The 20,065-nt window shown below is 36.7% G+C and overlaps 5 protein-coding genes and 1 non-coding gene across 9 annotated transcripts; 5 read left to right on the top strand and 1 right to left on the bottom strand.

Annotated features, from left to right (window-relative positions):
- Positions 1–287: 287 nt before the first annotated feature.
- On the bottom strand, positions 288–2,616 carry LOC104793121 (uncharacterized). Its single transcript, XM_010519410.3, has 4 exons — positions 1,983–2,616; positions 1,659–1,714; positions 1,042–1,085; positions 288–930 (listed from the first exon to the last, which is right to left on the bottom strand). Exons 1-4 carry the CDS (start codon positions 2,199–2,201, stop codon positions 452–454), a joined length of 798 nt encoding a protein of 265 aa, XP_010517712.2. The 5' UTR covers positions 2,202–2,616; the 3' UTR covers positions 288–451.
- Positions 2,617–5,055: 2,439 nt separating this feature from the next.
- LOC104782700 (uncharacterized) lies at positions 5,056–7,298 on the top strand. The gene is made up of 2 exons (XM_010507706.2): positions 5,056–5,580; positions 5,816–7,298. Exon 2 carries the CDS (start codon positions 5,876–5,878, stop codon positions 7,136–7,138), a length of 1,263 nt encoding a protein of 420 aa, XP_010506008.2. The 5' UTR covers positions 5,056–5,580; positions 5,816–5,875; the 3' UTR covers positions 7,139–7,298.
- Positions 7,299–7,414: 116 nt separating this feature from the next.
- TRNAS-GCU (transfer RNA serine (anticodon GCU)) lies at positions 7,415–7,496 on the top strand. The gene has a single exon. It is a non-coding gene; the product is annotated as a tRNA-Ser (tRNA).
- A 57-nt stretch (positions 7,497–7,553) lies between these two features.
- Positions 7,554–13,853, top strand: LOC104793120 (phospholipase D beta 1). Of its 4 annotated transcripts, none has more exons than XM_087454778.1 (11): positions 7,554–7,913; positions 8,316–10,062; positions 10,426–10,542; positions 10,617–10,811; positions 11,174–11,422; positions 11,859–11,927; positions 12,016–12,163; positions 12,439–12,587; positions 12,858–13,034; positions 13,107–13,304; positions 13,404–13,853. In XM_087454778.1, the coding sequence occupies exons 2-11, from the start codon at positions 8,365–8,367 to the stop codon at positions 13,695–13,697; spliced, it is 3,294 nt and encodes a 1,097-aa protein (XP_087310904.1). In that variant the 5' UTR covers positions 7,554–7,913; positions 8,316–8,364; the 3' UTR covers positions 13,698–13,853. The 4 variants fall into 4 exon arrangements, with proteins under 4 accessions (XP_087310904.1, XP_087310902.1, XP_087310905.1 ...); XM_087454779.1 differs by having other exon boundaries at positions 7,643–7,996; XM_087454776.1 differs by having other exon boundaries at positions 7,558–7,913; positions 12,858–13,304.
- Positions 13,854–17,282: 3,429 nt separating this feature from the next.
- LOC104793118 (amino acid transporter AVT3B) lies at positions 17,283–18,988 on the top strand. Its single transcript, XM_010519408.2, has one exon. The coding sequence runs from the start codon at positions 17,520–17,522 to the stop codon at positions 18,762–18,764; it is 1,245 nt and encodes a 414-aa protein (XP_010517710.1). The 5' UTR covers positions 17,283–17,519; the 3' UTR covers positions 18,765–18,988.
- Positions 18,989–19,179: 191 nt separating this feature from the next.
- LOC104793117 (metallothionein-like protein 4A) lies at positions 19,180–19,732 on the top strand. Its single transcript, XM_010519407.3, has 2 exons — positions 19,180–19,334; positions 19,404–19,732. Exons 1-2 carry the CDS (start codon positions 19,207–19,209, stop codon positions 19,567–19,569), a joined length of 294 nt encoding a protein of 97 aa, XP_010517709.2. The 5' UTR covers positions 19,180–19,206; the 3' UTR covers positions 19,570–19,732.
- The last annotated feature ends 333 nt before the right edge of the window (positions 19,733–20,065 follow it).

Raw genomic sequence — 20,065 nt, 5'->3', positions numbered from 1 at the left:
TTGTTGACAACTGAAATAAATTCCCGTTGGGTTTCATTTATTTTGCATCAGTTGCAGTGAACATTATGTAGAAAAACAGTTCACATGATTTTGCTAAAAAAATTTGAGACATCAATAATTTAGTACTACTATTAGTTTACAGTAAGTCAGTAACTAGTAACTAACTTACTGAAAAACAGATTGAATACAATTTTTAGAATTATCTTATTCTATAGTCGTATTCCATATTTCATTTATCCAGCCAAAGTTCAACTGCTTAAACTTAAAACAAAAAACACAATCGAAACTAGGAAACATTCACCAATATATAAGCTGCAAGAGCAAACACCAGTTAAGTCCTCGATCAATCTACACACACATGTTCTCAAACCCAATTACATAGAGCTATCATCATGTACATAAACAATAACACATACATATCCCATATACATGCAAATGCTGATCAACAGACTTACTTATCATAAACAGCAAACTGATGATCAGCAGGTGCACTTATCTCACTCTCAACATCAGCAGCTTTACCACCACTAGTGCTGGTTTGTCCGAGCAAACTACTTATTGAACGTGCCTTTACCATCCCAAGCTTCACTCTCTTCTTCTTCACTTCCACCACCACAGCTTTTTTCTCTCCCCCACGACCACCACCGCTCTTGTTCGTGCTCCTCACCCTACCTTTACCGAGATGATGCTCACAAAGAGAATACCCAACAAGCGTTTGCTGACAACATCTCCATCCTCTACCGTTAACGCGGCTGCACCGCGATCCTTCCTCTAATCCACCACCGCTCTTTTTCCCTTTCTTCTTCCCTTTACTACCGCCTCCACCGCCTCTAGCTTCTTCTTCTTCTTCATCTTCATCTTCGTAATCCTCAAAGTTTATAAAGCCTCTTCTCTTCCTCAAAGTAATAACCTTCTCATTCTTCTCGATAACTATATCATATATACACACTATATAGTGAAATGGTGCAACCAAAGAACAAGTTCACCAACAAAAAAACATATATCGATCAAGAAGCTCTATATATATATATATATGTGTACCTTGAGTTGAAGAGTCGGATTCTCCTCGGGAACGAACGTTCTTGCTGTGATATTGTTAGAAGGAAAGAAGAAGTTAAATCAGATTTTGTATACAAAAAAAAAGAAGAGATGAAAGCGATCCATCTAAGGTTGCAAGATAATAATAGAGCACACAAGGGTAAGGGTCGAAATGGGGACCATTGGTATATAAGAGTATCACATTGCTAATGTGCACCGTCATGAGGGGTGCATGTTTAGATGAGTATTATTGTGTTACTCCTCTCCCTAACTACTCCATCAATGTATTCCCTCAAAATGTTAACAGTGTGACGATAACAAAACCATAAAGAAACTCTTATATAACTTTCAGATTAAAATCTAACTTGACCATTATAATCAATCATCAGCAAAACAAAAGCTTTTGTAGTTGTTAAAACCATGAAAGTTTTGATTTTGATCCAGTTTTATCCATCAGTTTGGTATTTTTTTTGCCAAAGGTTGGATCTTTTTATAAGAAACGAAAACCAAATATTTGTAATTTCGAGTTAGTAGAACTACACCACGCAAAGTAATATATATCATCAGTCAGAGAAGAGAATGAATTGTGTAAAGAAGAAATCATTCTCGAATTCACATACCTGCCCGATGCATCGGTACGACTCTTAACGTCTACATCACCATTATCATCATCATCCTTTTTATAGGAAAACAAAAGATAAACAAAGATAAGCAATTGAACATTCCTTAATAAAGATCTGCAAATGAAGAACAATTATTCTTGATGGTGGTGCAAAACAATAATTAATTGTAAGAAAAAAAAAAAAAAAGAGAGATAGAGTCAAGTACGGTCGTCATACAAACACAAACTTGCACCCAAAAAAACAAAAAAATCCAAACTTTATAAAAAAAATTGGAAGTATCTCAATTGGGTCTGTATACGTATATACTAAAAAGAGGCTCACCAGAGGTTTGTCCTCCTTCTTCTTCTTCTTCTTTCTCCGATCAGAAACCGGCGACGGTGGCGAAAGCTGAAAAGAAGCAAAAGCCCCGTCTCCGTCTCTGTAACCACCGAGGAAGTATCTCGCGGTGGCCGTCGGTGAGCGGTTAAAGTAGAGATCTGAGAGAGGAACTGGTAACAGAGACGAAAGAGGAAGAGGGACTTGTCGTTTCCGGATCCTCATCGGCGAGAGCAGACAGATATATAGCTAAAATAGAAAAGAAAGATTCTTCCTTTTTTTCTTCTCTGCTGCTGCTATCTCTCTGCTCTTCAAATCTTTTTTTTTTTTTTTTTTTAGGATCTTTGCACCAAAGAAGGGACTGTAGTAGACAAACCCAGATGGAGGAGATATATAAACAAGGAACAAAAGAGTTTAATCTTCTTTTTTGTTTTTGTTTTTGTTTATGTTTTTATTATTACACGGACTTGGGGGAAAATAAAGAAAGCAATGTGGCTTATTGGCTTTGTGGTGTGTTGTGTTGTGATCTTTGTTTGTTGTGGTGAGATGCTCATTTACTCTCTTTTTCTCTCTCTATCTCTAATTTTTTTTTTCTTTATTTCGTTGCACCCAAAAAGCAAGTTCGTAGTAAATTGAATTTGAGTGAGCAAGCGCCCACGTAGGAAAATGACTGAGACTAGTATAATTTCAAAACAAAAAGATTTTAAGAGGTTTTTTATTTATTTTTTTACAAGTAGTATAAAAGGTTAAATTACTTTAAATTGTAAAATGGTGATACCAATCACACCAAAAAAAAAAAAAACTGGTGATACCAATTGGCAAAGACTATTTTAAACTTAATTGGTAATACAAAACGGTAAAATTTATTTTTAATTACATGTATTCGAATAGTAATTATTTTAAATTGGTCGTATTTGAATAATGATACAAAACGGTAAGATTATATTTTCAAAATTAAATGATAAACGAATAATTTTTAAAAAATATAAAAATAAAGATAAGATATAAAGTAAAAAACAATATGTGTTTATATTGAATATTGTCTAAATTTCAATTTTTTTTTTTTGCGATAGACAACACATTAAACGATCATGCTGCCGATTCAAATTTAAAAAAAAATAGAGTTTTTGATATTGTAATTGGATAAATGATGAGTAATTTATATAGAGGCATACATATATTACATAATCATATCTTTGAAAACATTGTGGATATAATTTGGATTAATGACCCGTTCCAGCTTTTAAACCATATTAGATATGTATAATGTCAGTCGTCAGATACTCATATCATTAATCTAATCTAATGAACTCATGATCATGTACGCTTATATTTGTAAAACAAAATGTTTGTATATTTATTGGTAATGTTAGATATGTATATATAACATTTGAACAATGAAAATAGTTTTAAGAAAAGTGGTAGAAAGAGGGCTAAAGATGCAAACAAAGACATTGGTAACCAACGCTATGATATAGATGTATGAATTTTCTTGAAACTGAGGTGTGTGATTTGCGTTGTTGAGTGAGGGGAGAATTATAGGAGGGAGGCACGTGGAGAGTGGATGGCGCACGTGCAGGAAACCGGGAGAAGAGGTAGCCCAACGTTGCCAGCTTGGACGAAAGAGAGAGAGAGAGAGAGAGAGAGTGGGTGAGAGACTGATGGAGAGGAGAAGAAGTTTTATTTTTGAGGCTTTCGTTGGTGGGTCTTTTTGTTTCTTTTGTTAACACATCTGGTAAGTTCATTAAACGACCCCATATGTTTCATTCCTTCTCTTTTGCACCCCTCTTTCTTCTCATAATTCTCCTTATTATAAAGCATATATGATGTGTCTTTTTGTCATGTGAAACCTGTTAACATTTGTTTATCCTGTCAATTTTGTAGTATAACGAAAAGTTAGCAATAATTGTTATTAAAAATTAAAAATAATAGAGAGGAACGACAATGTTGCACTTGCACTCTCTCCCCAATTGAAATATATAGGTGGGAATGGGCTGGCACGTCACATTAAGCCAAAAAACGGCTAATAGTTTTTTTCTTCATCATCTTCTTCTTCTTCTTTTTATAATCGTCTACAAGTGTAGGATGATATGAATTTAGCTTCAAGTGTGTTAACATGTACACCTTGTTCAGTAACTTACTCTTTCCATTCATAATCGTAAGTCTGTGTTGAATGTGTTGAATGTGAAGTTGTCAATCCTGATGATTCATGTACTATCGGTAAAACGGTCTATCCTGTTTTTTTTTTGTAGCATAAGTCGAAATTTGTCCGTTGTGAAAATACTCTTCAGAACTGTACATTGTGTATATTTAAATGGTATATAGATTAAAAAAAGTTAAAAATTATATCGCTTTTAGAGATTTGATTCGATGTACGTATATAAGAAAATTATTACTTATATTACGATAAGAATATACTATTTGTTAACATTAGACTCATTAGTTCATGTTATAATTATCAGAAATACCCTAATTTTAGTAGTCGAGAAATTCGTTCTTGGTTAGAGCTGGTGTTATGTCAGTGTGTCACCCATTGTAGAAAAAAAAAATCCACTTAATCCATACTTCACATAAAAATTATTTTATGGAAAATGATGTTTCGTATTTTATATGCAAAAATTATAATATGGGGAAAATGTGAGAGAATACAAATTAAGATATCGATTAATCTCAGATATCTTATATAAACCAGAATCATGAGTAAACTGACCTCAATGCAGTCTACCACTAAAGAAACCAAGTTTAGATTTTATATTTTATATTTTATACAAAAAATTGCTACTAATCAAACTTCACATTCATGAAAAGCTACTGTAGATATCAATAACCATGATGCTAATTAGTATTATTTTTTTTGTTAGTAAATAATTAATTTATGTAATGTTTTATGATAATGTTAATTAAACAACACAAATTTTCGGTATTCCATGTGTGTTATCTTGTGGTTATCTCATATCTTGAATTTCCAATTATGAAATTTGTGTTAGGTATAGATGTGTAATTTAACTTAATTCTGAAAACTAATTATATCTTTTACCAAAATATAAATAGATCTGATCATTATTAAGAATTTTTAGGTAAGAAAAATAAAGGAAATAAAAATAAATAAAATAGCCAAAAAAAATTATGCCTGTCAACTAATCGTGGCCGTCCCCGGTCACAGGGAAATGTTTATCTTCGCCGTGTATATATATTAGTGTACACCGGAACACAGGGGATTGTGTCCCCGCTCTCCCCTCGTCTGATTGAAAAGATTTTGATCGTACCCTTTTGTTTTGAAGGTGAACCCCATTTGACAAATCGGAGCTCCAGTAACCTCTCCAGAGCTGTTCGTCACCCAATTCTCTTCTTTTATCGTGTTCGTGTTCATGATTGTTCATTCAGCCTCTCAGCTCTTACGTTTTCTTGCACAATCTTCCTCAATTTTGGATTAAAGGCATTAGCTTTGGAGATTTTGGGGGGGGGGGGGGGGGGTTTCATATTGCGAATTTTATAGGGTTTCAGATTGGGGTGGTTACTTTGGAGATTCAGTGTAGGGCTCTGTAATGGAATAAAGGTCTAATGGAGAATTCACAAACACTGGGTTCTGGAAATTTTCTTTTAGGTAAATCATCTCTTGTTTTCTTCTGCTGAGTTTAAAATTTGTTCTTTTTATATTATCGAGGGACAGTGGTAATATATATAAGCTAACATAGTTTGAAATTGTTGAGTTTAATGGTAATAGCAATGGTTAGTTGTATCCATATGTTTATGGTTTTGTGTGTTAAACTTGTTTGGTTTTTTCATGCATTGTTTTATTCTTCAAATCTAAGGTTTGATTATGGTTTCTTTGTAAGCAGGATAAACAAAGATTCAGAGATTCAGAGGAGTCTGTTTTTTTTTTTTTTTTTTGTTTCTTTATGGCTGAGGAGATATCTAGCACTGTGAACTTGGATTTGAACCTTGGTCCTGACCCTGAGTTAGGTCTCGAGCCAGCAACAAGTTATGCTAGATCTGATTGGGGTAATGGGCCTGCTGCTGGAGAATTGGAAAATTTTAGAAGGTTTAGAAGTCGGTACAGGTCACGTTTCAGAACGACTGGTATGCTTTCGGCTCTTGCTGAAACAGATAGCCCCTCGATAGAATTGAGTCAGTTGTTGATCCCTTCTGGTAATGGAGCTGATTTGCCAGCTGGTGAGGGAAGCATAGCTGGTGGAGAGAGAGTTAGTAGCGAGGAGGACTCGAAAAAGTGTGAGAATGGGAACAAAGTCATGGAAGAAGACAATGTAACAGAAGAGAAAAGGGATGTTGAGAAGAGCGTTGACAGCGATGGGAGCTTCTTTGATTGTTACATATGTTTGGATTTGTCCAAGGATCCAGTTGTCACTAATTGTGGCCACCTTTACTGTTGGTCTTGCCTCTACCAGTGGCTACATACTTCAGAGGCAAAGGAATGTCCGGTTTGCAAAGGTGAGATATCTGTGAAAACCGTGACTCCAATCTATGGACGTGGGAAACACAAAAGAGAATCCGAAGAGGTTTCAAATACCAAGATCCCTTCGAGACCACAAGCGCGGCGTGTGGAGAGTTTGAGAAATACACTTAACAGGTCAGGTTATATACCAACTGAAATGATTAGACATTTACAGGAAAGGCTTGAAAGGGAATCTAGTACAGGAGAAAGACGCGCCAGACCATTTCTTAACCGGTTTATGACTTCGAGGGGAGTTAGAGCAGAGCAGAACCAGCCTGGTGAAGCATTGGTTGCTGCACCATCAGATGATATTGATCTGATCTCGAACAATTCCCCTGAACACGAAGTGAGGTCCTCCCGTGCTTTGTCAAACCGGAGACAGTGGGCACAGAGACCAGCGAGGATGTCTTCGTTTACTTTGACCGCTGCTGAAAGATTAGTGGATGCTTATTTGATAACACACGCAATGGGGAGGATCCAAGAGCGAAACATCAATAATCCTGTTGGTGGTGTTGAGGACAGGGACTCGTTCTCGAGCATAATAGGTGTAATGAACTCGGAGAGCCAAGTTGATACAGCAGCTGAGATAGATTCAATGGTGAGTGTTTCGACTTCTTCACCAGTGAGAAGACATGAAAACAATTCAAGGGTCTCTGATGTCGACAGTGCAGAATCTCGTCCATTAAGGAGGAGACGGAGATTTGCTTAGAAGATGAAGGAGAAGAAAAGAGGAAGCTAGGATGATCTTTATTTTTGTTTTTTTTTTCTTGTTTTGTGATTTTGGGATTTTGAAGCTTCTTTTGTTATGGTTAGGGATAATAATAATTGAACCAAAGATTAATAATATAGATAAGTTTATACATACAAAATTGCTTACATTACGATTGATGTGTGTCCCAAAATCTGTTTTGGCTTTATTGCAAGCTCACTGGTTTGGTTGAGAGTTTTAAATTATTTATGGAATATAATAATTAAGAATAAAAACGTCGCTTTGGCCGAGTGGCTAAGGCGTTTGCCTGCTAAGTAAATGGGGTCTCCCCGCGAGAGTTCGAATCTCTCAGGCGACGAATCTTTTTAATTTTTTTTTCCTGATTTATTAGTAGTGAAAAAATCTGATCCTTTTTGAATTTTTTTTTGACAGAGTAAAAATCTGATCTAAAAAAGTTTGTTAAAAGAATACAAATCTGAAAACTCATACAAACAAGAAATAATTATTCATTTTTGGATAATGGGTTGATTTTAGGAAATAAAAAGTAACGAAGTTTTGTGTGAATCTTAAATTCTGAAAGCAAACGTCAAAAACTTTTTGTCTATAATTCCAAAATTGGTAAATATTGAGATACTGCGTTTCCTTTTCTTCTCTCTCAATCTCTTTTGATTTGATTCTCCTTCTTCTTCTTCTTCTTCTTCTTCGTCCGCGTCGTCTGAATCCGCGTTTCTTTAGCTCTCCAACGCCACACACGCCTCTAAATTTTTCTTCCGCTGTAAAACCTTCTTCCTTCTCTCTCTCTTTGATTTTTCTTCAAATTTGGCTTTTTTTTTTTAGTATCTCTGGTTCTTAAATCAGGTTTGTTCTGAATCGAGATAAGATCATGAGCTATAAGAATTGATAAAAAAAATATATATAGTTTTGTTTGAGGGGGGCTTTGATCTGAATCTTGTGTTCTGAATCTTGTCTTTGCATTGATCAGCTTATTTAGGATTCATAAACTAATGTGACAATTGTATTGTGTGGGTTAAAGTTTAAGTCTTGCTATTTCTTGACGGTAGATTTGCACTTCGTCAATCAAGTTAGATTGTGTTTTAGCTTCAGTTTGATCTAAGCCAAGCTATTTTGATTTCAACACTTATTGTTTGATTGTCTGATTGTTCTTCTTTTCATGCAGAGGATTCAACTTGTGATTAGTAAGTAGCTTATGTGTGCGTAACTGTTTAATGGAGAATCACGGTCCACGCTATCCATACCCTTATGGTCAGTATCCATACCCTTACCCATACCCAGCTCCTGCTCCTTATAGACCTCCCAGCTCTGAGCCATACCCACCACCACCCCCTGCCAATCAATACAATGCTCCTTATTACCCTTACCCACCACCACCCCCATATGCAACCCCACCACCACCGTATGCATCACCACCGCCGCCTCATCAGCACCCTTCTGGTTCCCATTCTGGTCCATTAGACTATAGCCACAACCCACAACAATCTTCATCTCATCCCGGTCCCCCTGAGTATCACCGACACTCTTTCGACTACCAACAACAACAACAACAACCTTCTCCTTACCCTTATCCTCGACCGCAAGCTAACTTTAGCACTTATGGTCCGCCTCCTCACTATTCGTATCAAGAGTCACCGCAATACCCTCCTCCACCTGAAACTAAACCCCAAGAGACTCCTCCTCCTCAGCAAACTCAGGGCTATCCAGAATACCGTAGGCAAGACTGTCTTGGTTCTGTAGGAACAGCTCCTGATAATGTAAGCAATTCTGGATCTTCTTATCCTCCTGTGGATGAACTTCTCAGTGGTATGCACATTTCTAATAATAACCAACCAGCGCCCTCTGTTCCACAATTATCCTCCCTCCCTTCCAACTCTTGGCAAAGTCGTCCTGGTGATTTGTATGGTTACCCTAACAGCTCATTTCCAAATAACTCTCATTTGCCACACTTAGGGCGAGTAGATTCGTCTAGCTCTTATTCTCCTATCTATGGATCATCTGAATCGCCTCATAGTGGGGATATGCAGATGACTCTGTTTGGTAAAGGATCATTGAAGGTTCTATTGTTGCATGGGAATTTGGATATTTGGATTTATCATGCAAAGAATCTCCCAAACATGGATATGTTTCATAAGACACTTGGTGATATGTTTGGAAGATTGCCAGGAAAAATTGAAGGGCAGCTTAGCAGTAAGATTACCAGTGATCCTTATGTTTCTGTATCAGTCGCAGGTGCTGTGATTGGAAGAACATATGTCATGAGCAACAGTGAAAATCCTGTTTGGATGCAACATTTTTATGTTCCTGTTGCTCATCATGCTGCAGAGGTTCATTTTGTTGTTAAAGACAGTGATGTTGTGGGTTCACAGCTTATAGGGCTAGTTACTATCCCAGTTGAACAGATATACTCTGGTGCAAAAATTGAAGGAACTTACCCGATTCTAAACAGTAATGGGAAGCCTTGTAAACCAGGGGCAAATTTATCATTATCGATTCAGTATACTCCTATGGACAAACTCAGTGTTTATCATCATGGAGTTGGGGCAGGTCCTGATTACCAGGGGGTACCTGGAACATACTTTCCACTTAGAAAAGGCGGAACTGTGAGATTGTATCAAGATGCACATGTCCCAGAAGGGATGCTCCCGGGTATAAGACTGGACAATGGAATGTCTTACGAACATGGCAAGTGTTGGCATGATATGTTTGATGCCATACGCCAGGCGAGGCGATTAATTTATATCACAGGTTGGTCAGTGTGGCACAAAGTTAGGCTGGTTCGTGATAAAGTAGGTCCGGCATCAGAATGTACACTTGGGGAGCTCCTAAGATCAAAGTCCCAAGAAGGCGTGAGAGTCCTGCTTTTGATTTGGGATGACCCAACTTCACGTAGCATCTTGGGTTATAAAACAGTAAGTTACACACACCCTCTGGTTTCTACTACACTTGCTATTTGTTTGTGTTCTTTATTTTATGATAATATACTGTATTCTATATCATATTTAGTGTGTGGAAGTCGGAATATATTTAGAGTTTCATTAATCGATTGCTTTGGTTTCATGATATTTCTTCATTTTTATAGTAACAAGTTTTCTTCTAACTCATTAAGCCATATAAAATTGAAATTCAGTATTATATAGATTGGAGAAGCCTTATTCATGTAGTAACTACTACTTCATAATGAGATATGTATTTAGTCTATTTGGCAGGGCTTGTCAAATATCTGGTGTCTCATATTAATTTGAACTTTTGACTCAACTTGTTTACCTGAACAGGATGGAGTTATGGCAACCCATGATGAGGAGACACGGCGTTTTTTCAAGCACTCCTCAGTTCAAGTCCTGCTCTGCCCCCGAAATGCTGGAAAGCGACATAGTTGGGTCAAGCAGAGGGTAAAGTGGCACTTCCTTTATCCTCTTTTTTTTGAACTAGGTATCCGGCTTCTAATTAATTTTTAGTCTATCAGGAAGTTGGGACAATCTACACACATCACCAAAAGAACGTAATAGTTGATGCCGATGCTGGTGGTAACAGAAGGAAAATTGTAGCTTTTGTTGGTGGTCTTGATCTGTGTGATGGCCGATATGACACTCCTCAACATCCGTTGTTCAGGACACTACAGACACTCCATAAAGATGATTTTCACAACCCCACTTTTACGGTACAGTTTCTTAAGACTACGTAGCTTTCTTGTCAATACTTAGTAAGCGATTACCTTGAACGGTAGCTAGGAGCCATATTTGTTCTTTTTCTGCAATATGATATTTAACTTGTTTAAATGGTATTGTTTGACATTGATTTATTTAGTCTTTGTTCTGGCTTCATTTTTTTTGTTTAACTAAATTATGCAAACAAATAGCGATTTAATAATTATTTCAGTAGCCGTGATTTTTTTTTGTAGAGATCTTGTCTTCCAAAGTTTTCCAGTTTTATTTGCCATTTGTTGAGCTCTGACATTGATAACGATCTGGTAATGGGCTAACACCTTAATTTGTGTTCTAAAAAATGTTGTTATTTCGACAGGGAAACCTTTCAGGATGTCCAAGAGAGCCTTGGCATGACTTACACAGTAAGATCGATGGCCCAGCTGCGTATGATGTACTGACCAACTTCGAGGAGAGATGGTTGAAAGCTGCGAAGCCTAGCGGGATCAAGAAGTTTAAGACTTCCTATGACGATGCGTTGTTAAGGATCGATAGGATTCCAGATATATTAGGTGTTTCTGATACTCCTACTGTTAGTGAGAACGATCCTGAGGCTTGGCATGTTCAGGTAATAACATCAAAACTGTTACTGGTCTGGAAGAAGACCGTAGTGATTGAGCATTTTATGAAGCCATGATTTAGATCTTACGCCACTCTTTAGCATTGCATGCTAGTTAGAGATGAAGAAAAATACTTGATGAACATTTGCTAATTAGTGCCTAGACTCATTTAGCAACATATCGTCTGACACCAATTTCCTAGTACTCGATTCTTCTCTTAATCTCTAGCCATTGATATGAAAGGGATCCTTCTGGATAGCCTTTATATAGAGGTTTGGTTGAGACTATTCTTTAGAGTTGGTGAAAGGTGTCATATTATAATAGATCACGCAGAGTTTGAAATTTGATCCGAAATATTGTCCTGGACAACTATTTCTTTATAGTAGAAATATAATTGCCGTTCATATTACGCAAGAAAGCTGATGTGTTTCGGGTTTGGTACAGATTTTCCGTTCAATCGACTCAAACTCTGTGAAAGGTTTCCCAAAGGATCCAAAAGATGCTACGTGCAAGGTGACTTGAAAAAGCAAAGGAATCTTTAGCTATCATTATGTTTCGGTGTCAGAAAACTAATCCATGAAAAGATTTTTGTTTTGGATAGAACTTGGTGTGTGGGAAAAACGTGCTGATTGATATGAGCATACACACAGCGTATTTCAAAGCCATTCGTGCTGCCCAACACTTCATTTATATTGAGAATCAGTATTTCATTGGGTCATCCTACAACTGGAATGCGCATAAGGACATAGGTTTGGTTATATGTCTCTGCTCCTTTATTTCAAGAATACAAGAAATTTAAGTTTGCTCGTACACTTATAAATTTTTGTCCTAAGATAAAGGCATCAGGCAGTTTTGTGTATATATCTTAAACAGTGTCCTAGTTATTATGATATCTATTGAATTATTTTTGTCAACCATGACCTCCTACTTCTTTACTTTGTGCTAGTTTTAGGTTTATTATTTGTTTCAGATTCTATTTGAGTTGCATTGGCTCTTAATATTGCTATACAATGTTGGTGTGTAGGTGCGAATAATTTGATTCCTATGGAAATTGCGTTGAAGATAGCTGAAAAGATCAGGGCAAATGAACGCTTTGCTGCATATATTGTCATTCCAATGTGGCCAGAAGGTGTTCCAACCGGTGCTGCTACCCAGAGGATTCTATATTGGCAGGTATTTCTAAATCAAAAACTCGTGGCGTGGTTTTCTAAGCCAAATTCTTCCTTACATTTCTCAATCAGAAATTAGAAATCACAAAACTAAGTAGAAACTAGTAGGGATAATCTTGATAGTGTATGTTCTTAACTCATGATGGATTCATCATACATCATTAATATAGTTAAACGATTTAGAAGTTGCATGTAATATTTATGTTTCTTACATGAGTTCTGTCTGGGTATTTGGAGATTATGAAACTGAATGTCAGTGTTATCATCGTTGCAGCACAAGACAATGCAGATGATGTATGAGACTATCTACAAGGCGTTAGTGGAGACAGGGCTTGAAGGAGCATTCTGCCCACAAGATTACCTCAATTTCTTCTGTCTTGGGAACAGAGAAATGGTGGATGGAATCGATAACTCAGGAACAGGGAGTCCAAGCAACGCAAACACTCCTCAGGTAACTAAACGCCGATGCCTGCTGCTTAACTTTCTCATGTTGCTGAAACGAGGAGTCCCGATGGTGTTGCAGGCATTGAGTAGGAAAAGCAGAAGATTTATGATCTATGTTCACTCTAAAGGGATGGTAGTTGATGATGAATACGTAGTAATTGGGTCTGCAAATATAAACCAACGATCAATGGAAGGCACAAGAGATACAGAGATTGCAATGGGAGCTTACCAGCCTCAACATACATGGGCAAGGAAACATTCCGGTCCCCGGGGTCAGGTAAATCCCTATAACCATGCAAAGATAAACCAAACTACGAGTTCATATTCCAGTTCTAGAATTTGGATCATTGGGGTTTTTTTCTTGTTTCCTCTGCAGATCTATGGATACAGAATGTCGCTTTGGGCAGAGCATATGGCAACATTAGATGACTGTTTCACTCAACCAGAGAGTATAGAATGTGTAAGAAAAGTTAGAACAATGGGAGAGAGGAACTGGAGCCAGTTTGCAGCTGAAGAAGTGTCAGACATGAGAGGACATTTGTTAAAGTATCCAGTGGAAGTAGATCGGAAAGGCAAAGTCCGACCACTTCCCGGGAGTGAGACGTTCCCGGACGTCGGAGGCAACATTGTCGGATCGTTCATAGCCATACAAGAGAATTTAACCATTTGAGAAGCAGTGTCACTCACTTTTAACAATATTTTTTTGTGTGATATTGGTCACCTTTGATATAATAAGGAAGATTAATTGGTCACCTTTGCACATTATTTAACTTATTTAGGGTATGTAATAATAATTTATGATAATACATTATTTGTTATGTACAAAGGGGTAAAAGTGGTGTACCGTGGGATGAAGCTTAATTATGTTTTACAAATTAGGCTATAAATTAAATGTACAAAAACAAATATATATGTATTGTTTGTGCATGTCAGATATAATATATAAGCTTATTAATGTAATATAGGTTTTAACCCGCGGTGCCGAAATGATTTTTAGTTTATATCAAACTAAATGTGTTAATTTATACTAAGATGATTTGTAGGTGTAGTAGTTTACATCACATACTCTTTATTCGTATTTAACCCGTTTTAAAAATAAGGGTAGCAATGACAGTGCGTTGTAGAGAGCTTCTTCGTCTCTCATCCTAGTCGGTATACCACATGAATCCTAGCAAGTAATAGCAAATCCTATCAAGTAATAGCAAACAAAAAAAAAACAAAAATACAATGTTTTAATTTATTTTTATTGTATAGTATTGTTTCTTCTTTGTAGGTCGGTATACTTCGTAGTTCGTATAGTAAATATGGATATAATCTATATCTTAATTAATTCCAAACTATTATTAGAAATATACAATATCTAAAATAATTTCATAATTTTAGTGTTGGTTTACTTTTTTTTATTGTGTTTTAATATTTTTTTTTTTTTTTTTGAACACCGTATTGTGTTTTAATACATTTTCTTATTTTTATTGTGTTTCAATTTATTTTTCTTGTGTAGTATTGTTTCTTCTTTGTAGGTCGGTATATTTTGTAATTCGTATAGTAAATATGGATATAATCTATATGTCAATTAATTCCAAATTATTATTAGAAATATATAATATATAAAATAAGTTCATAATTTTAGTATTAGTTTAATAATTTCAACCATGCATGCTTGATTAGTCCTACAATAAATTAGAAAAAATGTCACCCGCAGAAAACTATCCTATTGTAGTATATACTATATAGTATGTCCGTATCTGCTCTACTTGTGTTTATAGGATTATAGACATCTTACTAAATCACTATCTCTGGTTTTGTTTGAAAGGTATCACCTTTATAATTTATATAATATATATAGTTAAAGCAAAAAACTAGTATTAATAAGAAATAATTTTAAACATAAAAATCTTTTCCTTTTTGACTATTATTTCAACACTTATAAATATTTTTAGTCTAAGATTGAATAATATTACGTTTTTTTAACAAACATGAATAATAATAAGTATTATTTAACAATATACTTGTAATCTAATTTGGTGTCATAATACGTATTTTTAACAATAATATTTGTAAATCTAAAAGATAAAACAATTAAATATGATCAAGGTACAGCAGAAAACAATTTTTCTACATGGGTTACATACTATAGTCATATAATTTGTATGACTATAATAAGATTTGTTATTATTTTTAAGTTGGGGCAAAACAAAAAATCAGCAGAACAGAGACATAACCTAAATTCATTATAAAGTCCTTTTCCTCGGTTCCTCCTCCTCCTCCTCTCTTCCTCGGTTCCTCCCCCGTGACCATCAAAATTGGTCCCTTACCAATCTTCTTCGTTTCTACCAACATGCCGTTTCTAACCACCTTCCTCCACTGGATCAACCAATCATGTTCTCTTCATCCAATCATGTATGTTATACATAACGATTCTATGCCTCCGATTTTGTCTCATCTCATCACGAATGGTTACCAGAATGGAAAGAGCTACTCTTTATATCTTCAATGTTAATCCTTAGTTTCTAGTTCCGATTGTGTAAGAACTCTTTTTCTCATTGAGTTTGCTACTTCTTAATTTGATTTGATTCTATACATATATTTGTAAGCTTTTTGGATATTATTGATTATGCTATATAATCCATATAACTATGTCAATACATTTTTTTTTTCACAATTGCATTCATCTCTGTCTCCGTCAGCAACTAAAGAGCAAACACTGCCATGAGATCTCTCTCCACTTCCGTCCCCAAAGATACATTTGAGGCATCTTCTTCTCGAGGAGAAGAGCCCTCCAAATTCGTGAGCTCTCTCACTGCTTGATGCTTTAGAATCCCAATTCTTTGATATGTCCCAGTTCTTCATCGAATTGAAATTTTGCATAGATCGATTGCTCATAGTATATTTGTTGGGCAATAACTGGTAGTAGTGACAGAACATCAGTTAGGCTTTAGTATAAATAAAATAAAAAGCTTACAAATAAATGTCTGATGGTTTCTCTAATTAAAGTTTAGACATTTTTAGATGGCTATATTGTAAGACTTACCGTGTTATGAAGTTAAAAGAGATGATGTCATTTGCTTGTCAAGTAATACTATTACTTTGGCTGGTTCTCTCAGCGTACATGTCTTTCAAGTTCATATCGATCTGCCAACTCACACATAGAAGGATAAGGAGGTCAGAGTTGCTTCTAACCTCTAATCTCAACATTTCATGTAAAATCAGATGGTACATTCGAATATTGAATTCAAATTTAAATTGCAAGACTTCTCCTCTTGAATTTGAGGAACCGGTTCATCATATCCTTTTTCACATAAGGGTGAACTTTGTACCCTGCAAATGACATAACCATAGGTTAGATTTATGATCATGAATACTGCTGAATGTGTATGTATACAACAATATAAGATCTTTATACTTACCTTGGCATCATCGAGTATCATGTCAAAGGTTTCACCAAACGTTGTTGTATGAATAGCCTTGATTTGCTACTTGCTAACCTTGTATTTGAGAAATGGTGAATGTTTGATGATTGGATCTATGCGTTTCATGAGGATATTTATAGGTGATTCATATATTAGTGTTTAGGTTAGAACCGATAAATGATAGACTCAAACACAAAATATTTGATACGTTTAATAAAAAGGTGTATTCGCATAATTAACATTGCTTTAAGGAAAGTTTAGAATATTCTATTCTAGCTTTAAGGGATTTTTTTAAATTACAATTATATTTTGAAAATTTGATTAAGCGATCATTATGCAAATGTCGTTAATTAGATGATTATTATTTATTTAGAAATAAAATCGAATAAGTTGATCATTGGGCTTCGTAAGCCCAATAATAATATCCACCGAGAATTTGTCGGGTCAAACGCTAGGAACTCCACCCACCGGTTAACGGATAAACGCGCGGATCTCAACCATTTCGGATTGGGTAATCGAATTTTTCCAAGATTTTGACGAAATTAGCCTTTCCAATTTTAATAAAAACTCTCCTTTATGCATAATTAAGTGGCAATCTTGGAAAATTTTGGGCAATTTTCGATTTTGTATTTCTTTTTATATATATAGAGATATATAGTTTGGTTGCTGTATATTAAAACTGAAGAAATCCAATGACACATTTGAAAAAAGTAACAAATCAAATTGGACTAAAGAGTAACAAATCAAATTGTGAAAAAAAAAAAAAAGTAACAAATCAAATTAGGGATTTTAATATTACAAAAGATGCTTAAAACAGAGCACACCATTAGATCGCTTTCATCGTACAAAGTACGAGACAACAAGACACACATGTCAATACTCTAAGCCACGACCTCATCTGAAATTAGCAAAATTGATGGAAAGGTCTGGGGCCTCTGGGCTTTAAATAGCATTGAGGGGGAGCAAATGCCGCTGTTTTATCCATCTTGATCACTCTGCCTTATCTTAGATCTCCGATTTGATTGCACCACCCGAGTTGTTGTTTGATCGAATCAGCCCATCTCTCCTAATCTAATCAGGAGATGGGTTTTGGTAACCAAGCAAAGCCGAGGGAAGACACACCTCTTCTCGGTGAAGCACCACCTTTGTCAAGCAAGTTCAAGACTTTCGCCAATGTCTTCATTGCTATCGTTGGCGCTGGTGTCCTTGGTCTTCCTTACGCCTTCAAACGTACCGGATGGCTCATGGGTTTGCTTACACTCTTCTCCGTCGCCGCTTTGATCAACCATTGTATGATGCTTCTTGTTTATATCCGTCGTAAGCTTGGTGTCTCCAATATCGCTTCTTTTGGTGACCTTGGCTTCGCTGTATGTGGCAACGTCGGGAGGTTCGTCGTTGACGTTCTTATCATTCTCTCTCAGGCTGGGTTTTGTGTTGGATACCTTATCTTCATCGGTACTACTTTAGCTAATCTCTTTAACTCAACCGACACTACGACTCTGAGTTTGAGTCTGAGGCATTTGATGGGTGTGTCCCCTAAGAGTCTCTATATATGGGGATGTTTCCCGTTTCAGCTTGGTTTGAATTCTATTAAGACGCTCACTGACTTGGCTCCTCTCAGTATATTCGCTGATGTGGTTGATTTGGGTGCAATGGCTGTGGTAATTGTGGAGGATGTGAAGATTACAATGGTGCAAAGGCCTCAAGTTGTAGCCTTTGGTGGCATGTCTGTCTTTTTCTATGGGATGGGAGTGGCTGTTTACGCCTTTGAAGGGGTGGGAATGGTTTTGCCTCTTGAATCTGAGATGAAAGAGAAAGACAAGTTTGGCAAAGTGTTGGCTCTCAGCATGCTCTTCATCGCTGTCATGTACGGTTCTTTTGGTGTGTTAGGCTACATGGCTTTTGGGGATGAGACAATGGACATCATCACAGCTAACTTGGGGGCAGGACTTATGAGCAGTCTTGTCCAGCTGGGGCTCTGTATCAACCTTTTCTTCACTTTCCCCTTGATGATGAACCCTGTGTTTGAGATCGTGGAGAGACGCTTCTGGAGTGGGATGTACTGCGTGTGGCTCAGATGGCTGCTAGTCTTGGTTGTGACGTTGGTGGCACTCTTGGTGCCGAACTTTGCAGATTTTTTGTCATTGGTTGGTAGCAGCGTCTGCTGTGCGTTGGGCTTTGTGTTGCCTACTTTGTTTCATCTGATAGTCTTCAACGACGAGATGGAGTGGAAGCAACGGGCCTTAGACTGGGGGATCCTACTACTGGGTATCGTTCTTGGTGTCTCAGGTACGTGGAGTTCCCTGAGTGAGATCTTCCAGAAGTAGTAGATAGGTGGACACATTGTTTCTTTTGTTGGAATTTTTTCTACTTTCAGTGAAAGCAAAGTGTCAAAAGTCTTGGAATGTTTTTATGTTATTTCTGTTGCAATGTTATTATGTTAAAAGTAATAACCATTGAGACATGTGTCAAGTGTTTTGATCCTATGATATGATCCCTGGAACAAGCACGCTCTTATTGGGATTGGTAATATTTTTCAACTATTTCAATCTTCATTTGGCCATTACAACTTATTGATAAACCAAACACACAACGACTCCTTTTTTGGAATGATGTTGTTGGTTACGTAGCACGTTTACATTCAGAATGCTTCGTCACGTCTAAGTTTAGAGGAGAAGCTGCCACATGGTATATAGTACCCACCACATAAGACATATCCTTTTGCATCTCAGCGTCTTTATATATATATAGATAGATAGATAGAGATGAATGTGGAAGAGAACCTTGAAAAAGAGAGAAGAGAAAAAAATGGCAGACACAGGCAAAGGAAGCTCTAGCGCTGGCTGCAATGATCGCTGTGGTTGCCCTGCTCCCTGTCCCGGTGGCAATTCCTGCAGGTTGGTCCTTTATATACTCCAGGATTTTGATGTGTTGTGATCTTAAAAACGTGGTTCCATTCCTTTTAGGTGTAGGATGAGAGAAGCATCTGGTGGGGATCAAGGGCACATGTTGTGCCCGTGTGGGGAGCACTGCGGCTGCAACCCCTGCACCTGCGCCAAGACCCAAACACAAACCTCCGCCAAGGGCTGTACCTGTGGTGAGGGCTGCACCTGTGCCAGTTGCGCCTCTTAGATCCTTAACTATGTCTATACCATACTTGTATCATAGGTGCTAGCTAATCAATCTGAAATAAAACTGTTTATTGAGGTCAAGGTACAACAATATATATTGTATGCTCTGCCTTTGTCTAATAATGACTCATCCAAGCGTATGAAAAAAATTCCGTCTAATACAATCCACTGAGTCTCCGAGAAATGATAGCCAGTGAACACAAGGAGATAAATTTTGTACCTGAATGGGTAACAACATCAAGTTGCCAAAGGCATAGCTTCCAGAGCTTGTGTACATGATAACGAATAGCTTGATTTACTCGCTGAACATCAAAATGGAACAATCATTGTGTTCATCACATAAATCTCATTGTTTTTTCAAGGATACAGGATGCTTAATTACCTAAAATGAGAGCCAAACGATGGCATTGCTACTTATACTCAGCTGTAAATACCTAACTGAAGGGGCACTCTATATTAAGGGTCTCTCAATCATACATCATTTGTTAAGGCTGCTT

The sequence above is a fragment of the Camelina sativa genome, chromosome 6 (genome assembly GCF_030686135.1).
Source record: "Camelina sativa cultivar CO46 ecotype springtype chromosome 6, ASM3068613v1".
In the NCBI taxonomy this organism is placed as follows: domain Eukaryota; kingdom Viridiplantae; phylum Streptophyta; class Magnoliopsida; order Brassicales; family Brassicaceae; genus Camelina; species Camelina sativa.
This window is presented reverse-complemented; position numbering and strand designations above follow the sequence as displayed.